Source organism: Protobothrops mucrosquamatus, unplaced genomic scaffold (assembly GCF_001527695.2).
Source record: "Protobothrops mucrosquamatus isolate PMUCROS unplaced genomic scaffold, P.Mucros_1.0 scaffold1458, whole genome shotgun sequence".
Taxonomy (NCBI): domain Eukaryota; kingdom Metazoa; phylum Chordata; class Lepidosauria; order Squamata; family Viperidae; genus Protobothrops; species Protobothrops mucrosquamatus.
Genome location: NW_015387636.1, coordinates 125,584 through 146,365, shown reverse-complemented (window position 1 = coordinate 146,365; position 20,782 = coordinate 125,584). Strand labels below are relative to the sequence as shown.

General features: G+C 34.9%; 1 protein-coding gene across 1 annotated transcript in view; it reads left to right on the top strand.

Annotated features, from left to right (window-relative positions):
• Nucleotides 1-20,782, top strand: part of LOC107292946 (maltase-glucoamylase, intestinal-like) — a 77,001-nt gene that overhangs the window by 45,179 nt on the left and 11,040 nt on the right. The window contains 12 exon segments of the mRNA XM_015822078.1: nucleotides 102-198; nucleotides 762-874; nucleotides 986-1,111; nucleotides 1,598-1,726; nucleotides 3,412-3,519; nucleotides 5,967-6,029; nucleotides 8,253-8,387; nucleotides 8,884-8,968; nucleotides 9,350-9,488; nucleotides 16,409-16,542; nucleotides 18,238-18,272; nucleotides 18,360-18,476. Coding sequence (XP_015677564.1) covers nucleotides 102-198; nucleotides 762-874; nucleotides 986-1,111; nucleotides 1,598-1,726; nucleotides 3,412-3,519; nucleotides 5,967-6,029; nucleotides 8,253-8,387; nucleotides 8,884-8,968; nucleotides 9,350-9,488; nucleotides 16,409-16,542; nucleotides 18,238-18,272; nucleotides 18,360-18,476 — 1,281 coding nt within the window.

Below are 20,782 nucleotides of genomic sequence, written 5' to 3'. Positions count from 1 at the left end.
TATTGAGAATGTAATTTATTGGATTCCATCGATATTCACAGGCTGACAATATATATATGCACTTGGTTATGACATTTAAAAAAAAATCTTTATGCTTATAGTATAGATTTAACACTTATGGAGTTCACCCTTTTTATATGGCCTTGGAAGAAGATGGCAATGCTCATGGAGTCCTATTGTTGAACAGTAATGGAATGGGTAAGTTCATTTCCTGGTGTCTATTCTAAACTAATATAATGCATATCATATTGGTGAACATTAATTCATAGGCCAGATCAGACTCAACATGATTTTTGCCAATCCCTGCACTGTTAATTCTACCAGTATGAAAATAAAAAGTTCTTATTTTCTTGCTCAGTCTGAAATATTTATCCATCTGCAAGCAAATAGCTAAAACAAGTTACCATTTCTATATAAAAATAAATAAATCTGCCATCAAAAATGTGACACTATATGTCTGTTTTAGCATATGTTATTCCAAGTTAAACGACAGATTACTATTATTTGTGAAATAGCTTAGCCAAAGCAAATAATTTGATACAGTTACCTGGTTCCTCTTGCTGGGAAATGTCTCTGTGGTTAGCAGATGAGATACAGCACATTTCCTGTGATTTCAAGGGAGAAGATTGTACATCAGGTTGCTCATCTCGGAGGTGAAATGACAGAGGAGTGATTTTCATTTTTATTGTTTGATTTTTTTATTTTATATAACAGTACTTTCAGGTCTATGTAATATTTATTTCCCCTTTGTGAATTTTCAGAGGTAAAATTCCAGCCAACTCCTGCTTTAACCTACCGTACCATTGGAGGAATTTTGGACTTTTACATGGTTTTGGGTCCAACTCCAGAACAAGTTGTTCAAAAATATACCGCAGTAAGAACTCTTATTACAAAAAATCAACTCTAAAATATGATTATAACATTCCTTATTATACCAACACAACATAGAACATATAGTCCCTATTTCCTTTTGTTTTTTTATTAGCTCATTGGACGTCCAGTTTTACCTCCATATTGGGGTTTAGGATTCCAGTTGTGTCGATATGGCTACAAAGATGATGCAGAAATATCTGAATTGTATGATAACATGAAAGCAGCTAACATATCATATGTAAGTTATTCAAAAATGAGCATTTTTTCACAGCTTTATATCCAAAAAAAGAGAATGTAATAAAATTACTTGAGTTAGTTTCATATGAATAAGAAGCTATGCATTATCGTTATGCTAAATTATGGTAGTATGAAACAAAACCTTTTCTAGAGCTGCTAAAACACCTAAAAGCTCTGGATAAATATTTAAAAAGTCAGCAATTCAAAAGAAATGTTAAAATAGAAAGAGATTAATTGTCAATCTGACAAAGTTATAATATCAGTTATTTCTTATGGATAATAACAGCACTACCAGTCTAAAAACAAACATGTACTGGGTTTAACAGAAGTTCTAGTGGTGCAGTAGTCTTTTGTTCCTTGATGTTTCATTTATTTATTTGTTTGTTTTTTGTTTGTTTGTTTATTTATTTATTTGAAAATGAATAGTTTATAATGGGTTTGTTATAAAAAACACACATCACTTCACAAAATTATCTGTTTTTCTTAGGATGTACAATATGCCGATATTGACTACATGGAGCGGCAGTTGGATTTCACTTTAAGTCCCAATTTTGCAAATCTTCCAGCTCTGATTAACAGAATAAAAAAGGATGGAATGAGATTTGTCATCATTTTGGTAAGTGCTATTCATTAATTATTCAGACAAGTTGCTTTAATCTAACAACACAGACACAATTATCCATCCATCCATCCATCCATCCATCCATCCATCCATCCATCCCAGTTATGACAATGTGTATCTTTGGATGGATTGCTTTGCTTTTTTAGATATCTGAGCATAATAGTAATTTCCTAAGGTTTCCTAAGACTTAAGGAATATTTCAGCCCTCTTTGGTGTATAAAGTTGTTGACTATTTCCCCTAAAGTCATTTCTCTGATTCTCTACGCATATAGATATATTTTTAATCAGTGGTTTTTTTGTAAAAAAAAAAAAAAGATGCCGGAACTCACACACGTCATACAACCCGCCTTGCCTACACTACAAGGTTCCATCCAAAAATGGCGCCAGAACTCTGTTCTGAGCGTTCTACGACAAAAAAGCCCTGTTTTTAATGCAAAATTATCATTACAGTAAGATGACCATATTCAATCTTGGCATAACCCCTTCTCAATTTTGTAAGCTTTAGATGTTCCATATTCCATTTTAATTCTAATTCTTCCTGAACAGAAATGTTTTAAATGGCAGGTCAGTGTGCTAAACACACTCTTGTTTTTAAAGGCAAAGGACTCTTTTGCTTTCTTCCATTATGCATCAGATATTATTAGTGTGTTCTTGGGTATTGTTGAATGAATTGTATAATGGTTGTCTACTTCCTGACAACAACACCAACAATCTTTTGCCACTATTTTGATTGTGAATATGACTGCCATTAATACAGTATAAGCTTCTTTTACTTTTGTTTTAATATTTTCTACCACAATTACTCTTGTGAATTATATGAGTATGAATTATATGAATAACTGAGTGTGATAGAAGTGCAAGTACAGCTTCTTTATCTAAATTGTGCTATTCTTTGATTGGAATTGATGTTGGAATGCTATATCTAAGCACTGAGGTTTCTCCAGTGTCCTGTTTCCATTATGACCATAGTAAACATATAAAATCTCTTAAATTTAATCTTTACTTCAGTTAAGGTTTGAAGGAAATACTGCTTCTAAGAAAAAGAGAATCAAATATGTCTTTTTGTTCTCTTCTATTTCGCAGTCCCATGTACACTTTCTAGCTTTTCACTATAGAGTAGGTTGTGATGAAAGTCTATAGAGCTTGCTCCTACAGACCAAAAGTGGAAATACTTTTGGACAATGTGAAGTTCTTCCATGAGAAAGGTGTGTTGCCTCTTGTAACATAGTCTTTCTATATCAGGATGACTCCTAAATTGTCGGGGAAAACTTTCAATAATCCCTTCCATTTATTTGACCTCATCATAGCGGTCTAGAAAGAGGGAGATTAGGAATTCTAATCCTGCCTTAGATGCAAAGTTAGTTGACTGATGTTGGGTCACTCTCTCTTATACGTAGAAATGACAAATCACTTCTCAAAAACCTTGCCAAGAAAACTGCAGGAACCTGTCCAGGCAATCACCAGGAATCAACAATAATCTGAAAGAAAGAAAGAAAGAAAGAAAGAAAGAAAGAAAGAAAGAAAGAAAGAAAGAAAGAAAGAAAGAAAGAAAGAAAGAAAGAAAGCAGTTATATTTGTCATTTCCACAGCTGTTACATTTCCACTATAGGATTGCCTGTGCTATATGTTGGACTTCTAGATTTAGATGTAAATCTAAAGAGCTTACTCTTTCATTTCAGGATCCAGCCATCTCAGGAAATGAAACTGATTATCCTGCTTTCACAAGAGGACTTCGGGATGATGTTTTCATTAAGTGGCCTAATAGCAATGATATTGTGTGGGGGAAGGTAATATTTTATAATCGTAATTTTGTGCCTTGCCTTTATGCTAAAGAATAGCACTCAATATAGCTAACAATTATTCTTCCTTCCTTCCTTCCTTCCTTCCTTCCTTCCTTCCTTCCTTCCTTCCTTCCTTCCTTCCTTCCCCAATTTAATTGATTCTGGACAGCTAATGATACAAACAACCAATAAAAATATTTCCAGTAAGATGGCATGGTCTGATAAAATAGAACCAAACAAGTAACAAAAAGAACAAGGTCTGATCATAAAAAAAAACAGCCAAAGAAAACTATCCCTCATATTCCAGGTCTTAGGGAAATAAACATGTCCCCGAGAATAATTTCATCTTTAGATTTCAGCCCAGTCCAAGCAAGACTGAGTGACTCTAAGATGTTTGACCTGCTGATTCCATAGATCTTTAATCTTTGATTGTGGATATGATGGCACTATCACAGGCAGATCCAGTGTACAACCTGGGTGTCGTTCTGTACTTGTGGCTGTTGCTTGGAGAGCAGGTGGCAGACTTCACTTGCACAGTCTTTTCTGTCATTGTGCCCACGCTTTGGAACACTATTCTCTCTGTGATTAGGTTAGCCCAGTGGTTCTCAACCTTTTTAATGCTGCGACCCCCAACCAGTCGTAAGTCGAGGACTAAACCAGTCGTAAGTTGAGGACTAAACCGGTCGTAAGTCAAGGACTATCCAACCGGTCATAAGTCGAGGACTTTCCCTGCCCGGGAGCGCCACGCATGCATGGTTCCGCCCCCTGCGCCGGCTGAGGCGTAGCTGGCAAGCGGCAGAGACGGAGCAGGCCGACCACCAGCTGGCCCAGCTCAAGGGAGGTAAGGCACCCGCCGGAAAAGGGGGAAAAATGGCGGACAGCCTTGCTTGGCGACCCCCGTGAAATGGTCGATCGACCCCAAATGGGGTCCCGACCCATAGGTTGAGAACCGCTGGGTTAGCCCTTTGTTAGTGGCTTTTTGTGCCTGGGTTTTGGGCCCTTGGTGTGTAATATAGCCCATTGTCATTTTATGATTTGCTCAGCTGTCTATTATTATATTATGCATTTTACTGGTTTTATCTATTTTATTACTTGCTACCTAGAGTCACATATTCTATGTGAAATGGGTGTACAGAAGTCAAGTTAACAAGTATGCAAGATCCAGAAACAAACGTGCATCCAGAAACACAATTAGCAGACAAGATAGATTTGTACAAAGTCCTTCAAGAGGACCCATAATTGTGCACCAATACTGAAGGAGTGCTTACCCCATCCAATACAGAGATAGAAAATCTTCAGATCCAGGGGGCATCTTAATCCACACCTCTATAGTCTTGCTAGGACTGAGTCAAAGAGAAACTCTGAAGAACAGATCCTGGGAAGAATAGATAGAACTGGAACGTGGCATGAATATCAAATACTAAGGCTGCCTTCTCCAAAAGCAGCCCTTCCTGTTTCTGTTACATTTGCTATGCCTCTCATAGGCATATTGTGATTTTCTGCCATTTCCTCCTACAAAACATCAAATTCCCTTGACTCTTGCCAATGTTCTGCATTTCAAAGCACCCTATCTTCCAACCAGATAACATACTTCTCCAAATAAGTAACTAGCCCAGACATCCAGGATATTTTATCATAGTGCTCAACAGTCTGAAAGCTGTTCAGCCAACCTACTTCCCACTACCACTTTTGTTCTTCACATCAATTTCCCACCCTCTCCACTCTTACCTGCATTGCTGTAGGGAAAAAAAATCTTTCCCACTGAAAGATAACCAGTATAGTTGTAGCCTTCCCTGATCTCAGAGCAGACAGTAGCAACAGAGATGTGAAAAAAGAAAAAAAAGAAAAAGAAAGAAAAAGAAAGAACGAAAGAAAGAAAGAAAGAAAGAAAGAAAGAAAGAAAGAAAGAAAGCAGAAATTGTCAAAAGCTGAAACATTTAAGGCAGATTCCAGATCCTTTTCTATGCAAGACAAAAACAATAACCAAGATAGCTGCTGTATTATGCATGCCAACTACATGACACCTGGAGGATACAATTGTTGTTTTTCTTTTTTGCTGGACCACCCATATGTTCCTACTCCCATTACTGAACAGCCCCATTCTCCATATGCTTAAATTCTCTGGCATATAAAGGATCCTTGCATCCCCATTTCCTCCATTGCTCAGCTAAGAACTCAATCCAGGGCAGATGCCAAACCATCATCACTATTATCGCTGAGTAAAAAGGATTCCCATGTTCCCAGCTGCACTACAATCTCCTCAACAACCAAGCTGGAGGACCTCTAGCTTAGAGTCATAACTGCCTTTGCCTTATTTTTTATGTAATTTTCCCCATTTTGGTAACAATGAGAGGCAAACAAATTTTGACAATGGATTATTTGTAAGAAAAAGTCTGCCTTTCCTTTAATTAATTCTTAAAGCTAATTATTTTCAAATGTTCTTTTTATTTTAGGTGTGGCCATATCTTCCTGGCATTGCTATAAATTCATCACTCAGTTGGGATGATAAAGTGAAAGTAAGTGTAATTTATTCATGCACTGCTTTGGTAAAAATGTCCCAAGCAAATTTTTATACTAATAAACCTTAATAGTAATTTTAGTAGTAATAGTAACAGCAATTATAGCAAAAACTAATATAACTTCAGTCACATTGTTGAAAATCTGCAATTGGAAGAAGCTGGATGAATGTACTCTGATCTGGAGGTTGTTGGAACAAGTATAATCTCTGAATGCCTGAATGGCCAATTCTCTGGTTTATGTTGAGATAGATTAAATTTAGATTAAAAATCACAAAGCTTGTACCTCATGGGGAAACATTATGAGAAAAACACAGCAAAGCTGCTGCTCTCTGAATCTCACAGCAATAGATACAAAGGTTAAAATTCAAAGAACTTTGAAACTCATTTATAACCCCATTGGAATTTATATACATCCTTTCACAATACCCCCTATAATGAGGCAAATTATCTTGGTTACCTTGTATAGTATTTAATACCAGTGTCTGCTATTAAATACCAGCTGCTAGGATGCAGCAGCAGAAAAGAATTGTTGACACAGAATGCTTGACCCGTTGACCTGATTTAGCAGGCTTTTCTTTCATACTTACTGCATGGGAAGAGTTTTATTAAAAGTCTGGGTTTTTGTTAGAAAACTATTCTAGTGTGGAAACATTCAAAACCCCATTGGTTTTTTTTATCAGTCCAAACATGTTTCCTGACACACATTTACTCATAAGTAAGCTCTGCTAATTTCTCAGTGACTTATTGGAATTGGGTAAGTGTAGTTTAATGAAAAAAAAAGGACTAGTGGTGATATCTAAAGGGCTGCCACAAAGAAGAGGGTATCAACCTATTCTCCAAAGTACCTGAAGGTAGACCAAGAAGCAATGGATGGAAACTAATCAATGAGAAAACCAACCTAGAAATAAAGATAAATTTCCTGAACAATTAATCAGTGAGGGTTTGCCTTCAGAAGTTGTGGGTGTTCCATCATTGGAGATTTCTGAGAAGAGATTGGACAACTACTTGTCTAAAATGGTATAATGAAGACTTCCAATGTCCCTTCCTATTCTGTTATTCCAGGAATATAACTATAAAGATTCCAGAGAGCCCTAAGAAATTTTTTAAAGACCAGTGCTTTTTTTGTCATAGAACACACCGGAACAGAGTTCCGGCACCTTTTTTTGATGGATTTTCCAAGTTTTAAAAATAACTTTTGAAAATTTGATGTTTGGTCCATGTGGACTTGAATCACCCTGTTGAGCATAGCAGGTTGGCAGCAAAATCATTAAAATGGTGCATGTAGGCTGCTGTGTGTCGAGTCCGATGCATGCATACTTCGGCCACACTGGTTGTGATGGCACTGCTCAGCTTGTGGCACTGCTCGGCATGTGATTGGTCTTGTAATCATGCACTGAGTGCTTACCGCAGGCGGCAACCATTATGTTTCATTACACAACTGACATGTATGGGTGTGTGTACAGTAATTGGTACGAAGGTAAATAATGTCTTTATTTTAAAAAATCGTTAGTGAATTGAAAATCTTTTTTAAATTTTTTAGTGTAAAAGTGTGACCCCAAATTTAAAAATGAAAAAAAAAACTAATTACTTCTCAACCACCGATCCTGCTAAGAACTGAATATATAATTTTTTAAATAAAAGATTAACAAGATGTGAGTTCCGGCACCTTTCTTCTTACAAAAAAAGCACGGTTAAAGGCTATGCATAAAATTACGGATATTTTATGTGAAGCAAGCATAGAGTGTTCTTAAAATATGTAAAATGAAATGATTACATTCCTTCTCTGAAATCTTATTAACTTCTGCTTATTAGATATGCAGAAGATATTGGATAGGATATATTGTATCACACAGATGATGTTACCTAATTGGATAATGAAACATCTGCAAGCATACAACCAAGCTCATGGAGCACCAAAACCCCAGAGGTCAACCCTGAGCTACCAATATTCTCTTCTATTGAGATATAATATAACCTTTAAAAAAAGCATACATTCAAAATACTCCTGAAACTTTAGGTAATTAATCAGATCAAGATATTGTGGCAAAAATAGAAGTCACACACAAAGAAATAGAATTGGGCATACCAATTCTTTTCACATATTAATTGTGAAAAGGATTACAGAATAGTAGTAAATGCTATAGACTATATCAACAGAAGTTTACTTTCTAATACATGGGATGTTTTGTTTTCTTCTTCACATTTTCTGCTCTTCTTCAGTTTTACAGTGCTTGGACTGCTTTCCCAGATTTTTTTCGCAAATCTACAGCTCAGTGGTGGAAAAAAGAAATTGAAGAAGTCTACAATAACCCCATCAATCAATCACAAAGCATCAAGTTTGATGGACTATGGATTGTAAGTTTCTATCTTGTGTAATGTTTTATCTGATACATTTAGTAACATTATTTCTAGTTCACACTTTCTACATTAATCAGTGTTTTCAGACATCACATTTAACAGTAACAAAATATTATTTTAAGACTATAAACTATATTTCTGGGGAGCTTGGTAATTCCCACTAATTTTCTATTCCCAATTATTGCTAAGCCAACTCGTTTGGAAGCCTTTAAGTTAGGGAAATGGACCTAAAATATAAAAAATTGATAAATAACTAATAACTGAATGAATAAATAAATAAATAAATAAATAAATACAGCTTACTTCATCATAGCACATCATTTGTATAATTTTACAAATAGTATAAACTAGAAAGAAGCAATATCATTTTGTGCAAAATTTGCATGCAATTTTCAAATGAAACATTTAGCTATAATGTTAGGTATACACTTCATAAAATATTAGTGAAATTTTTAATAACAGTCTCTGTGTTTTATTTGTTTTACTATTTAAGGATATGAATGAACCTGCAAATTTTGTCAATGGTGCAGTTACTGGTTGCAGGAGCCCTGAACTAAATAATCCTATATATATGCCAGGTAATTATCATTATAACACTGTATTCTAATTTTTTGGAATGTTGGTAAATTTGAGGCCAAAATATCAACATGCCAGAATTTAGATTAAGCCTAACTTTCTAAAATCATTTTTTTTATATTAATCAGACACATGATTCTGGTAAAAAATATTTTGGAAATAGCGCTATCCTATCTCTTCCATGTACCTTTGTGAGTTCTCTCACAAATTTATTATGCACATTGTGTATGCTACATTTCACTGATGTGAAATCACTATAGGCCAAGGCATGTAAAATATTTTACCTAAAAAAGTAGAAATTTACATTTCTAAATTTCAGACAAAGATATATCTGGTTCTGTTAACTTCCTTGAATTTATTTATTTTTTTATTATTTTTATCAGACATTCTGGGAAAACATGTGGGACTGAATGAGAAAACCATGTGTATGGAAAGTGAACAAATTCTGCCTGATGGAAGCCCAGTTCGACATTATGATGTCCACAATTTATATGGATGGTCACAATCTAAGCCTACCTATGAGTAAGTTATCTTTCTCTGAGTAGTAGCATCACTTTAATAGTTATTTAGTAGTAGTTATAGAAGTTGTTCCATTTAATAAGTAGAATCCTAGTTTACTACAGTCAATTTGCATGAGAGATTAAAAGTTTATACATGTACAGTATCTTAATTTAATTCTTTGATGTTGTTGTTTCAGATAATAACATTTAAATGTGTATTTCTTTAAATTGCTCTGCAATGGTTCAAATATTTTAACATTATAGCTAGAGTCAGGGCTTTTTTTGTCATAGAACGTACCAGAACGGAGTTCCGGCACCTTTTTTCGATGGATTTTCCAGAGTTGCGTTCTTTTCCTATTGTTTCCCTTCCTATCCTCATTTGTTTTTCAAAATGCCCTGCTGGCAGTACGGTACGAATGGGGTCCCCTCCGGCACTGTCTTATGGGTCCTCCCCTCCGGAGGAGCCATAAGACGCTGGAGCACCATAGCCAGAGCATGGCTTGATTGGCTGGGTCAGACCATGTGGTCTAGAAGCCGATGGTGGTGGTGGGAGACACATAAACATGGAGGCCATCTTTCATGAGAGGGTGAGTGAGACTTTTGCCCTGCCTTACAGAAGGTGGGGTGTGAGGTTAAAAAGAGATGAAGTGAGAGGAAAGAAAGACGGCTGGCATGGAAGCTTGCCTGACAGCGAAACTTTGCTGTTTTGGTTCTTTGGGTAGTTCAAAGGCTACGTAAATCTCTTTTTAGTCTTTTATACTTTATATTCAAACTGCAGAGGGAAAGAATAAGAATAAAGCCAATGTCTTGTGATTTGTAATTATTATTAATAATAATATATATTAATTATGTATTGGTCAGATGTAAAGATAGACCTACAGTATGAGGTTTAATCAGATATATTTATTAAATTGGTTTAACTTAAAGGTAAATTAAAAGTAATCTGTTCACTGACAAAGTTTCAACTTGAATTTGTTTCAAGTCAATATACATATTAAACTCCAAATATAATTTTTTTCACCTTGCTTGACAACTTCTTAAAAATAATTAAATCTTTTACAAGCAACCAAATTTTGTTTTATTGGGCCAATTTCATTCCACATAGAAAGCTGACATTTCCACTCATTAAACTAAATGGGCATGCCAGTGGTAAATGTCCCAAAAGATTAATAAAATGTCTTCTTATAATTTAAAGCCACACAGTGCATAGTAACATTAATAGTATTAACTTTACCTTGAACAAAATCCTAGTCTTTTAGATACACTAAAAAAAAATTTTTCAACTACAAAGGTAAACCTTGTAGGGTAGGCAAGATGGGTTGTATGACATGTGTGAGTTCCGGCACCTTTTTTTTTTTTTTTTTTTTTTACAAAAAAGCACTCGCTAGAGTTATAGGGTAAATTGCATGATAGACACCTGCAGTTGAAGATTTGTTGAAAATGAACTGAGTTTTTGAGATTTAATTCATCTGTTCTTAGACCCATCTCTATAATAAAAATTACTGACTATAACTGGCATATTCAATAACGTAATACTGAGGGCAAGAAATCATACATTTTTAATTTTTATGTTTCTATCCTGCTCTTACTTCAAGGAATTCCTTGGCAATTTAACAAAGCCCAACAGAAATATCCTTTCCATAGACCAGATATCAAACAAGTGATCTTAGGCATATTTGTCATTTCTTAATATTAGGCTGTATAGCATTTTACAATATAGTCTGGTATCTGAAAATCCGAGAAGACTACTTTCTAAATTTACCACTTGGATCCCTTGTATTTATAAGGAGGAAATTATCTTTAGTTACCAAAGATAAAAGATAGGCTAAGCTATAACTTACATACAAGATTGGCCTAAGATACTTTGCTGTCTGACATAAGGGGCTACTGCCTTTCATGGACTGAATTTTCTTCAATACTGATGACAGAATTCTCTCTTTTATTTGAAAGTAACAGACTAGTTAGGAGGAACAAGCCATAATTCCAACTGTACAAACACAGCATATTGTAGTCACTTTTTCAAAATAATAATAATAATATATCTTACAGTATATGGTTTAGTAGATAAGTGCTGGACGTGCACAAGGGACATTTGGTTATATTGAAATCTGTGCTCATCTATGAAATTTGCTCTGTTTCCCTGTAATAACATTATTAAGAAAGAGAATGTCCCCTCTGTCCAATTTAGCCATTCCAGAGAAAAAAGTTAATTTCCTAAGTACCATGAGTACTATACAACTGCAACCTTCAATAGAAGCTGGGTGCCATTGGGACATTTACCTTTCCAGTTTGACTGGCCTTTTATGCTTTGCTGTCTTCTTACTAAATCTGCAAGTATATTGGGACAGAATATTAAGAGACCCAGCTATTCAGCTAGTTGTGAGTAATTATTTGTACATATTTCCTCTGTAAAATTTTATGAAGTTGCTGACCTGTGTCTAAAATAAAATGGCCAAGCTAATATTCTGAATACAGCTCAACATGGATGTTTATGCCCATGTCACCAAATTTTTATCTTGTCCCGGTGCTTTCAGATACAGTTTATTGAGTTTATGAGATGGATTCATTTTGAAACATAATCTACAAAGGCCAACTTGAGACACTCCTGTGTGATGAACCAACCATGAACTGCAATAAAAAGGGCTCTGCCATTCATTGATGACATGAAACAATTTTCAACTTCTCAATATGCCATTAAGAGTGTAGCACAAGGAATTGGAGAAGAAAATAACCTCTTGTTCCAAGCTTAGTGTATGATGGACTGCTTTAATTAAAAAGCTGGTATTGTTTGGCTAGGATTCCATGTAGGATATGCAGAATGATTGTTTTAAATTAAGTGCTCTGTATACTTGTTCGTAAATTAATAATCTTAGCAATTCACTTTTTTAAAAAGTCAAATGTTAAAGAGGGGCAAAAGGGTAGATATAATGGAAAGAAACAGAAAAATACTACCGCTTTAACAATGTATTTTGTCTGTTCCCCAACCTCTTTATGACACATTAATTCCTGATTGAGATACTTTGTGTTTGAAACAATGCCAGATAATATAGGTTTTTTACCCTGCAATTCAGGATAAAAATAGCCTTCCCCCCAAATTAGTTATAATGATCCAAGTTTCATATTGCCACACAAAAAAGTGGGAAAAACATCACAGTATTTATCTGAGTGAACTTTGCATCTGATAGCATTCTAACATTTCACTGACAATCAGAACTTTTACAAAACTGCTGATGAGAAAGGAATGAATTTCAGATTTGCCTATTGCCAGCTGGATCAAATATTACTTAAATGTCATCAGCAAACAATAATTCAGATGTAATGATACCTTAGATGAAGCTGAAGATGAAGGATTAAATTTTGGGTTCGTGTGTGTGTGTGCATTTGCACTTCCTTCAAAATAATGGTAATAAAGAGAATAAATGACAGGTTCATCTTACTCTTATTTATTTATGAAATCTTTCCTGATTTATCTTGTCCTTCACTCCAGGATAAATCCTATTTTAAAACTGCAAAAAATAATATACAAAGGTTAAATTGTCAAACTTTAAAACAGAGCAAGAGTGTGAGAGAGTGCAGAGCTAAAAAATCACTGAAAGGCCAAGTGGCGCACAACACAAAACACAACAACCTATCAGAAAGAAGAGAGGAAATTAGTCTGATCTCTTTAGATAAAGGTTAAGTAGAGAACACAGGAAGGCTGGTTCCTGGACTGTCACCACTTAACTTCTCTTGCTAGAGAGGCTTATATGAAGGCTTTCAAATGAAGTAATAAACAAATTTTCAAGTGGGATGGAGGTGGGCTTTCACCAAAGATATGATAATGGTCCACTTTGTCTACATACACACACACACACACACACACACACACACACAAACTGAAGATGAGGCCAAAAACTCCTAATGTAATTTAAATCATGGGAATGTAATATGGTCAATAAAAAATATACATTAGACAGCAATGTCCATGGAGATTCTCAGTTAACCAGGTCATGGTTGTCTCAAATATGCTTTTTCAAAAGGCAACTGGACTTTCTTTGTTTTTCCTGAAAGACAATTCACTCCTCATACAAGAAGCTTCATTGGTTCTGGTTAGCACTCTCTCTCTTACATCCTCCCCACCATCCTGTCAAAATCAATGAAGTTTATTTGATAAGAAGCAAAATGTCTTCAAGGAAAAAACAAATAAAGTCCAGTTGACTTTTGAGATTAGACAGCAGTTCATGTTCCTGAGTTTGTTTATCTGCTTGTGTAAAGATCCAGATAGTTGCCCAGTTTTTAAAATGACAATGCCGACAGCATTCATCAAGCAAAAGTTAAATAAATAAACAAACAAACCATCACCACATATCTAATAAAACATATCTAATTAAAAGAAACCAAATGTATTTGTACATTTAAGCTACTTATATAGATGCCCATTCCACAGAAGTGACTCTGGATGGCATACACAGATTAAAAACTAGGGTTTTTAACCTATCAAACAACTTAAAGATAAATAGGTTTATTTTAGCTGAATGCCTAAGTGAAAAACAGAAATTTAAAGCTTTCTGTTAGGCTAACAGGGTTGAGGTCATCAGGATTTCAGAATTGGTTCCTACCCTTCTGTCTTTCTAGACCAGCCTCTACCAGCTTCCTCCCTCCAGCGGTTGATGAATTAAGAGAAAACCCCACCTCACCCACTCCTTCCCTCCCAATCTTTTAACTGTAACTTTAGTATGGATTGTAATTCTATTTTTTGTTCTTTTTAGAAATATTTATCTTTTATTATTACATTACTTTTAATGTTGTAAGCCACCCAGGATCACTTCAAAGCATGAGGCCAGCAAACAAAACAAACAAATAAATAGACATCTATATACCATTCAAAGGAGACAATCAACAAGCCAAAAGGGAACCAAAACATCTTCTCACCAGCAATCAGCACTCAGATGAGCAGTGATTAACACCAAGATTAACATTAGACCAACAATTAAGCAGCAAATAATAGTCTAATGAAGAAACAGCCAAACATGCTAACAGTAAAAAGTCCAACCAAAGAACCACCAAGATCACTTGACCGGGCAAGCCACTAGAACAGAGGTCCCCAACCTTTTGGGCATCAGGATCCGGTTCCATGGAGAGAGGTTTTTCCGCAGACCGGAGAGTGCATGGTTTTGTGTTCTGCCTGTATCCCACGGATGGGGCTTTGCTTGTTTGTGCGGACCAGTTACTGGCATACCACGGACCGGTACTGGTCCATGGACTGGGGTTGGGGACCCCTGCACTGGAATATAAAATGAAAGGAAACCCTACTTTTGACTAGCATTGATAATGTTACCTAGCTTGAGTAATGAAATGTCTGAAAGAAAACAACCAAGCTCAGAGACCACCAAGGACTCCTCAAATGTTACCTTGAGTGGAAATCAGGATATATTTTGACTAATGTTATGATAGATGTATGTTTGTATGGATTTTATTTTTTATTTTTCATATTCTTTCTTACTCAGTATTGATGAAAGAGAACGTTTTTTTAAAAAAAATTCTTTCCCAGCAGAATAGAATTTTAAAGGAATTATTATGAGTAGAATGCTATGTTATTCCACTAATTTAGTTGCAAGGTGGCTGAGGGCTGTGTGTGAATATCTTTTGCTCTATAATCATCTCTTAGCAGTCTGCTTTAATTAAATCCCAAGGGATGATATAATGAAAACATTCCTCCAATTGAGCTTTTTCAAATGGGGAAGCGTAGGCAGCTGAAGAGGATTCAGCATGATAGAAAAATGTGTTAGGGAAAACAACAACAGGAATAGCACTCTGAATTATCTCCAACAATAAAATCAGTTGAAAAACATTGCAAGAGAAGATTCTGAGACAAAGAATTTCTCTTACTCATTCTGAGAGAAAGATAGAAATGTATAATCTTTTGTAGAGGACGAAAACTGCAGAGACATTGCAAAGTCCAGTTGCCTCAGCATTTATAGCTGTGTCAGCCCTATAGGTAGACTAGACTAAGAATCAATGCCATATAGGTCTACAACTACTTTAAATAGAACAGCTATAGTAATAGAATCTTACAACACTTCATTAATTTTATCATTATGTGAATTATGTAAATCTGTGTGAGCAGATTTTTCAAGTTAATTTCTTGGAATGGGTTTAAGCCATATTTGTCTGATTATTGTCTTGTCTTCCCACAGTTTACCTTCTACATAAAATAAGGCAAGTTTCTCACCATTTAGCTTTGCCTTGCCATATCCCATTGTCCAACAGATAATTTACGCTGAGCAATTTCTCAGCTCAAAGTTATGGAAATAGCATACAGAATGAAAGGACATCTTTTTCTTTATAGGACCTTGACTTACACCAGTTCATTTAGTGATGGTTCAAAGTTACAACACCACTGAAAAAAAGGACTTACGAATGTTTTCATACTTACAACTGTTGCAGCATCCCCATGGTCACATGATCAAAATTGGAATGCTTGACAACTGACTCATATTTATGACGGTTGCAGTGTCCCGGGATCATGTGATCAGCTTTTGTGACCTTCTGATAGGCAAAGTCAATGGGAAAGCCAGATTCACTTAACAACTGTGTTATTAGCTTAACAAATGCAATTATTTACTTAACAACTGTGGCAAGAAAAGTCATAAAATAGGGTAAACTTGCTTAACAAATGTTTCACTTTCAACATATAAATTTTCGGCTCAGTTGTGGTCAGAACTCAAGGACTACCTGTATTCAAATACCCGATTTGCAAGCATTTAGAATTTAAAAAAATTGGAAATTTATAAGTTAAAATTTAGAATATCTTCACATTTTAATTAACAACTGTTGTTGTTTAAAACTCTTGATGCACCCTTGATATAATGGTCTTAACTATTTGCAATGTATTTTTGTTTCTAAATATATATCATGATTTTTAATTACTCACCCTAAATGTTGCTTTATTCCTGTTATTAGTGCTCTGCATAGTATCACTGGGGAACGTGGCATTGTCATTTCTCGTTCAACATATCCATCGAGTGGCAAATGGGTAGGGCATTGGTTAGGTGATAATGTTTCAAAATGGGACCAACTTTACAAATCCATAATTGGTAAGTGAAAGCTAAATTGCATGTAGTTAGCAGTTTTTATGTAAACAAATATAATTCCTACTGTTTGTCAACGCTGCAAATACTGTATATTCTTGCTTTGACAATATGCAGAACTGTCTGGTATTTTTATAGTTAAATCAGGCAACAGTGAAAGCCGGGGAAAAAGAAACCGGAAGTAAATCACATCAGTCAGTAACAGACTCTTAGTATCAATAGCATAAAGTTGCTCTTAATGCTTATCTGCCCATTTTTGCAGTGGACTGCATACATGTTTTGTAGTTTTCAGATTTATTTATGTGCTCCATTTCTGGATATATCAACAACATGTAATTAATGACATGGGCTTTTATTGAATATTAAGAAACAAAAATCATGAAAAATACTCACCAGGAACATTTAATCTTCTCAGTTTCTTATGAATTAAACTTAATTCTTAATACATTGAAAATTGAATAAATGCATTTTTTGTCACTTTTATATTTTCATCCAGAAAAGTGCAATAGCTATGCATTGAAAGTATTGAATGTGAAACTAAATAGCTTCATATTCCGTAACACTATTCTTATGGCCATTTAGTGCGTAAAGTATTTTTTCTCCTTCATTATACATCTGAAATATATTTAATACATGCTTAATTAGATTTCCATAAGTCTAATTAAGGAAAACATTTAGGTTGCACTTTTTTGAAATTTGCATGTGATGTTATATATTTTTCTACATTTATGAAACGTGTCCCAGAATAAATAGCAATAGCAATAACACTTAGACTTATACAGTGCCCCACAGCGTTTTACAGCCCTCTCTAAGCAGTTTACAGAATCAGCATATTTTCCTCAACAATCTGGGTCCTCATTTTACTCACCTCAGAAGAATTGAAGGCTAAGTCAACCTTGAGCAGGTCAGGATCGAACTCCTGGCAGCGAGCAGTGAATTAGCCTGCAATATTACATTCTAGCCACGCACTACCACAGTTCTTAAATGGTTATATTGTATCTTCATCAATAAACTTGAAAGTAGGCATTTTTTAAAAAATAAAAAGAATCCGCCAATAGATCATTTCTCTTATAAGAAAAAAACTCCATAAATTAATATTAAATTAAATTTAAAACATGCATAATAATTCTAGCTTGAAATATATCACCAATTTGAGGGCCATCCTTTTAGTCTAACTATCTTCTGTAAAAAAAGCAGAATGGATTTAGGATTCTCTGTAAGTTTCCAGTTCTGTATAATATGTATCGTTGTTTTTAATGTAAAACATGAAACTTAACAAAATGGATGCAAAATATGTTACAGAATTCATTATAGCCTACCAATATATCCTCCTGACCATATCATGTTGCTCTTAGAATTAAAAGTTCATTGAACATCTTGAATATATTATAAAATTGAGTATTAAAATGTGTACTATGGACAGTTACACATATAAAATGTGTACATTGAGATAATTACACTAAAGCCAAAGTTTGTTACAGAAAGCTGCATCAGGAAACAAATGTGTGGTTTTAAAAAATATCTTGCAGAAGATTGAGTGGAACATATCAATACTTGTAATTTTGATGTAGGCTGGATTTAGACTGATACATGTACCTCTAAATTAAAATCAAAACAAAATCTCTAATGTCCTATAAGTGGTTAATATGGTGACTATTAAAAAATAAATCATTTGCTAAAGCAGTGTATTACTTTTTTCAGGTATGTTGGAATTTAGCCTTTTTGGAATATCCTATGTAAGTTTGATTCAAAATAATTTCAATTGTTTCTTTATGTTTTTTTAAAAAGTGAGACTGATAATTAAATATTTTTAATATGTGCAGACTGGAGCAGATATCTGTGGCTTCAATGACAATACAACGTATGAATTGTGTGCCCGTTGGATGCAGTTGGGTGCCTTTTACCCGTATTCTAGAAATCATAATGGCATTGGATTTATCGTAAGTTTAGAAAATGTGGTTTTTAGTATTGATGTTTCCTAACATGGTGAACATTTCCTTCTGGTTCATGCTTTAAAATGCTATAGCTGTATCAAACCATTATTCATGTTTTTGTCTGTTCCATTAGAAGTGATAACACAAGAAGAAATCACTGTGCAAAAAGTAATAACCGTGATTGGTTTAGTAAGATCTGCAACTAAATTAGATTTAGTTTAACTCTAGTGCAAAGCCTCAGCTCACTTTAAATATGGGTAACAGCACCCACAACTACTCCATTTTATTCCATGTTGTTAGAATGTGTCATCTCCATTTTCTTGATCTATAGGATTGGCCCCCAAACCTTTACATATGAGTAGTGCATGATATTAATCAGTGTTACTCATGTGTTCACAAATGCTATGACTAAGTAAAGTTAATAACCAAATAATCCATTCAGTTAATCAGCTCCTGATCTGGGAATAACATTTTTCCCACTCTGTTGTTTGGAAGAAGTACTGTAAGTGACACACCAGAAAAAAAAAAGTGGAGTAATCTTCTCTCTGTTGGAAGGACGTCTCTCTGCACATACAAAGCCAAGAGAGGCAACTCTGGATCAGAATGAATTTATGCAAAACAGCTAAAATTTCCCCCAGCAAGGTGATTTATTCAGTGAAGGTTATCTGATTTGCTTTGCTAAAATAAAGAAGCTACCCAATTTGCCATGGCAAAGTCATTTAGACAACCTCAAATTATTTTGGTTCAGTGATGCAGTAGGAAACATTTCTCAGCCTTCTCTGGTAACATTCACCCAAGTACTTCAAGGTGGGCAGTTTCAAGATAGCTCCTAGCATGTGCCAAAGTCACTTAGCCTGGAAGACCTTTGCTTGAGCATACAATTCAGGCTGGGCGATCCCACAGTGCTTGTTGAGGCAGTCAGCCCCAAACATTTTCTCTGGGTATCATGTGTGACTGTGAATGATGGTGACAGACAAGCCACTGGATAGTCTCCCTCTACCTGTCCATATCCACTGGCCAAAAAAGTGTCTCCTGTGCACCTGTGCTGCATGGACATCTACTTTCACTATACCCCTACTCCTGTTTTAGCTTGTTTGTTTTACTCCTGTGGGGGGGAAATGTGCCAGACTGGGAAGAAACCATTGCAGACATTAAATCTAGTACCCAGTGCAGGACTCTAAACTCAAGACATGCTGGATAGATGGCTGTCTAGCTTCAATCTAAATCATCAGGGTACACAGCATATCTCTCAGTAATTGGTTTCACTATTTAACTACACTTCTGCATAAAAGGTCCCCTCAAAACATTTAATTAAGGAAGTATGTTAAACTATTGAATCTTAAGGGTTGATATAAAGACATGATTAATTGATATGATTATGGATATAGTTAGGCTTGAGAAAAGTAGGATGAAGGGAACTATGATAGCACTGTTCAAATATTTGATGTCAATAGAGGAAGGTTAAGAACTGTTTTCCTTTGTTTCATAGTGCAGAATGCATAATAATGGATTTTAATCATACTAAAGTTAATTTAGATTAAATGTTAGAAAAAGCATCCTAACAGTAAGGATGACAGTAGACTATTATTCAGAGAGATTGCATCTTGGATAATCAGTCGACGGGTTGTATTTGTGGTTGATACTAAATTATTTAGGATGTTAAAACCTGAAAATAACTGTGAGGAGACCAGACGAGTGCAGAGAAGAGCAAAAGGATAGTTAGGAGGTTGGAGGCTAAAACATATGAAGAATGGTTGCAGGAATTGGTTATGTGTAGTCTAGTGAAAAGAAAGACTAGGGGTGACATGATAGTAGTGATCCAATATCTATGGAGATTCTCAGTCATCCAGGTCATGATGTCCCAAAGGTGCTTTTTCAAAAGGCAACTGAACTTTGTTTTTCCTTGAAGACATTTTGCTTCTCATCCAAAAAGAAGCATGAATGAGAAGTGAAAATCCAACTGTAGAAGCTACTTGGATCAGAAGCAAAATGTATTCAAGAAAAAAACAAAGTTCAGTTGCCTTTTGAAAAAGCACCTTTGGGACAGTCTTCCAATATTGGTCAAAGATATATTTTTCTCCCTTTCTCAAAACATTAGAACCAAGGAGCAGCCAATAAAACAGATTTGGTGAAAAAAAACATTTACTCACGGAATACATAATTAGCCCTTGGAATGTATTGTTACTGTACACAATAAAGTCATAATGAGATGTCTAGCCTGAATATATATATATATATATATATATATATATATATATATATATATATATATATATATATATATATATATATATATATATATATATATATAT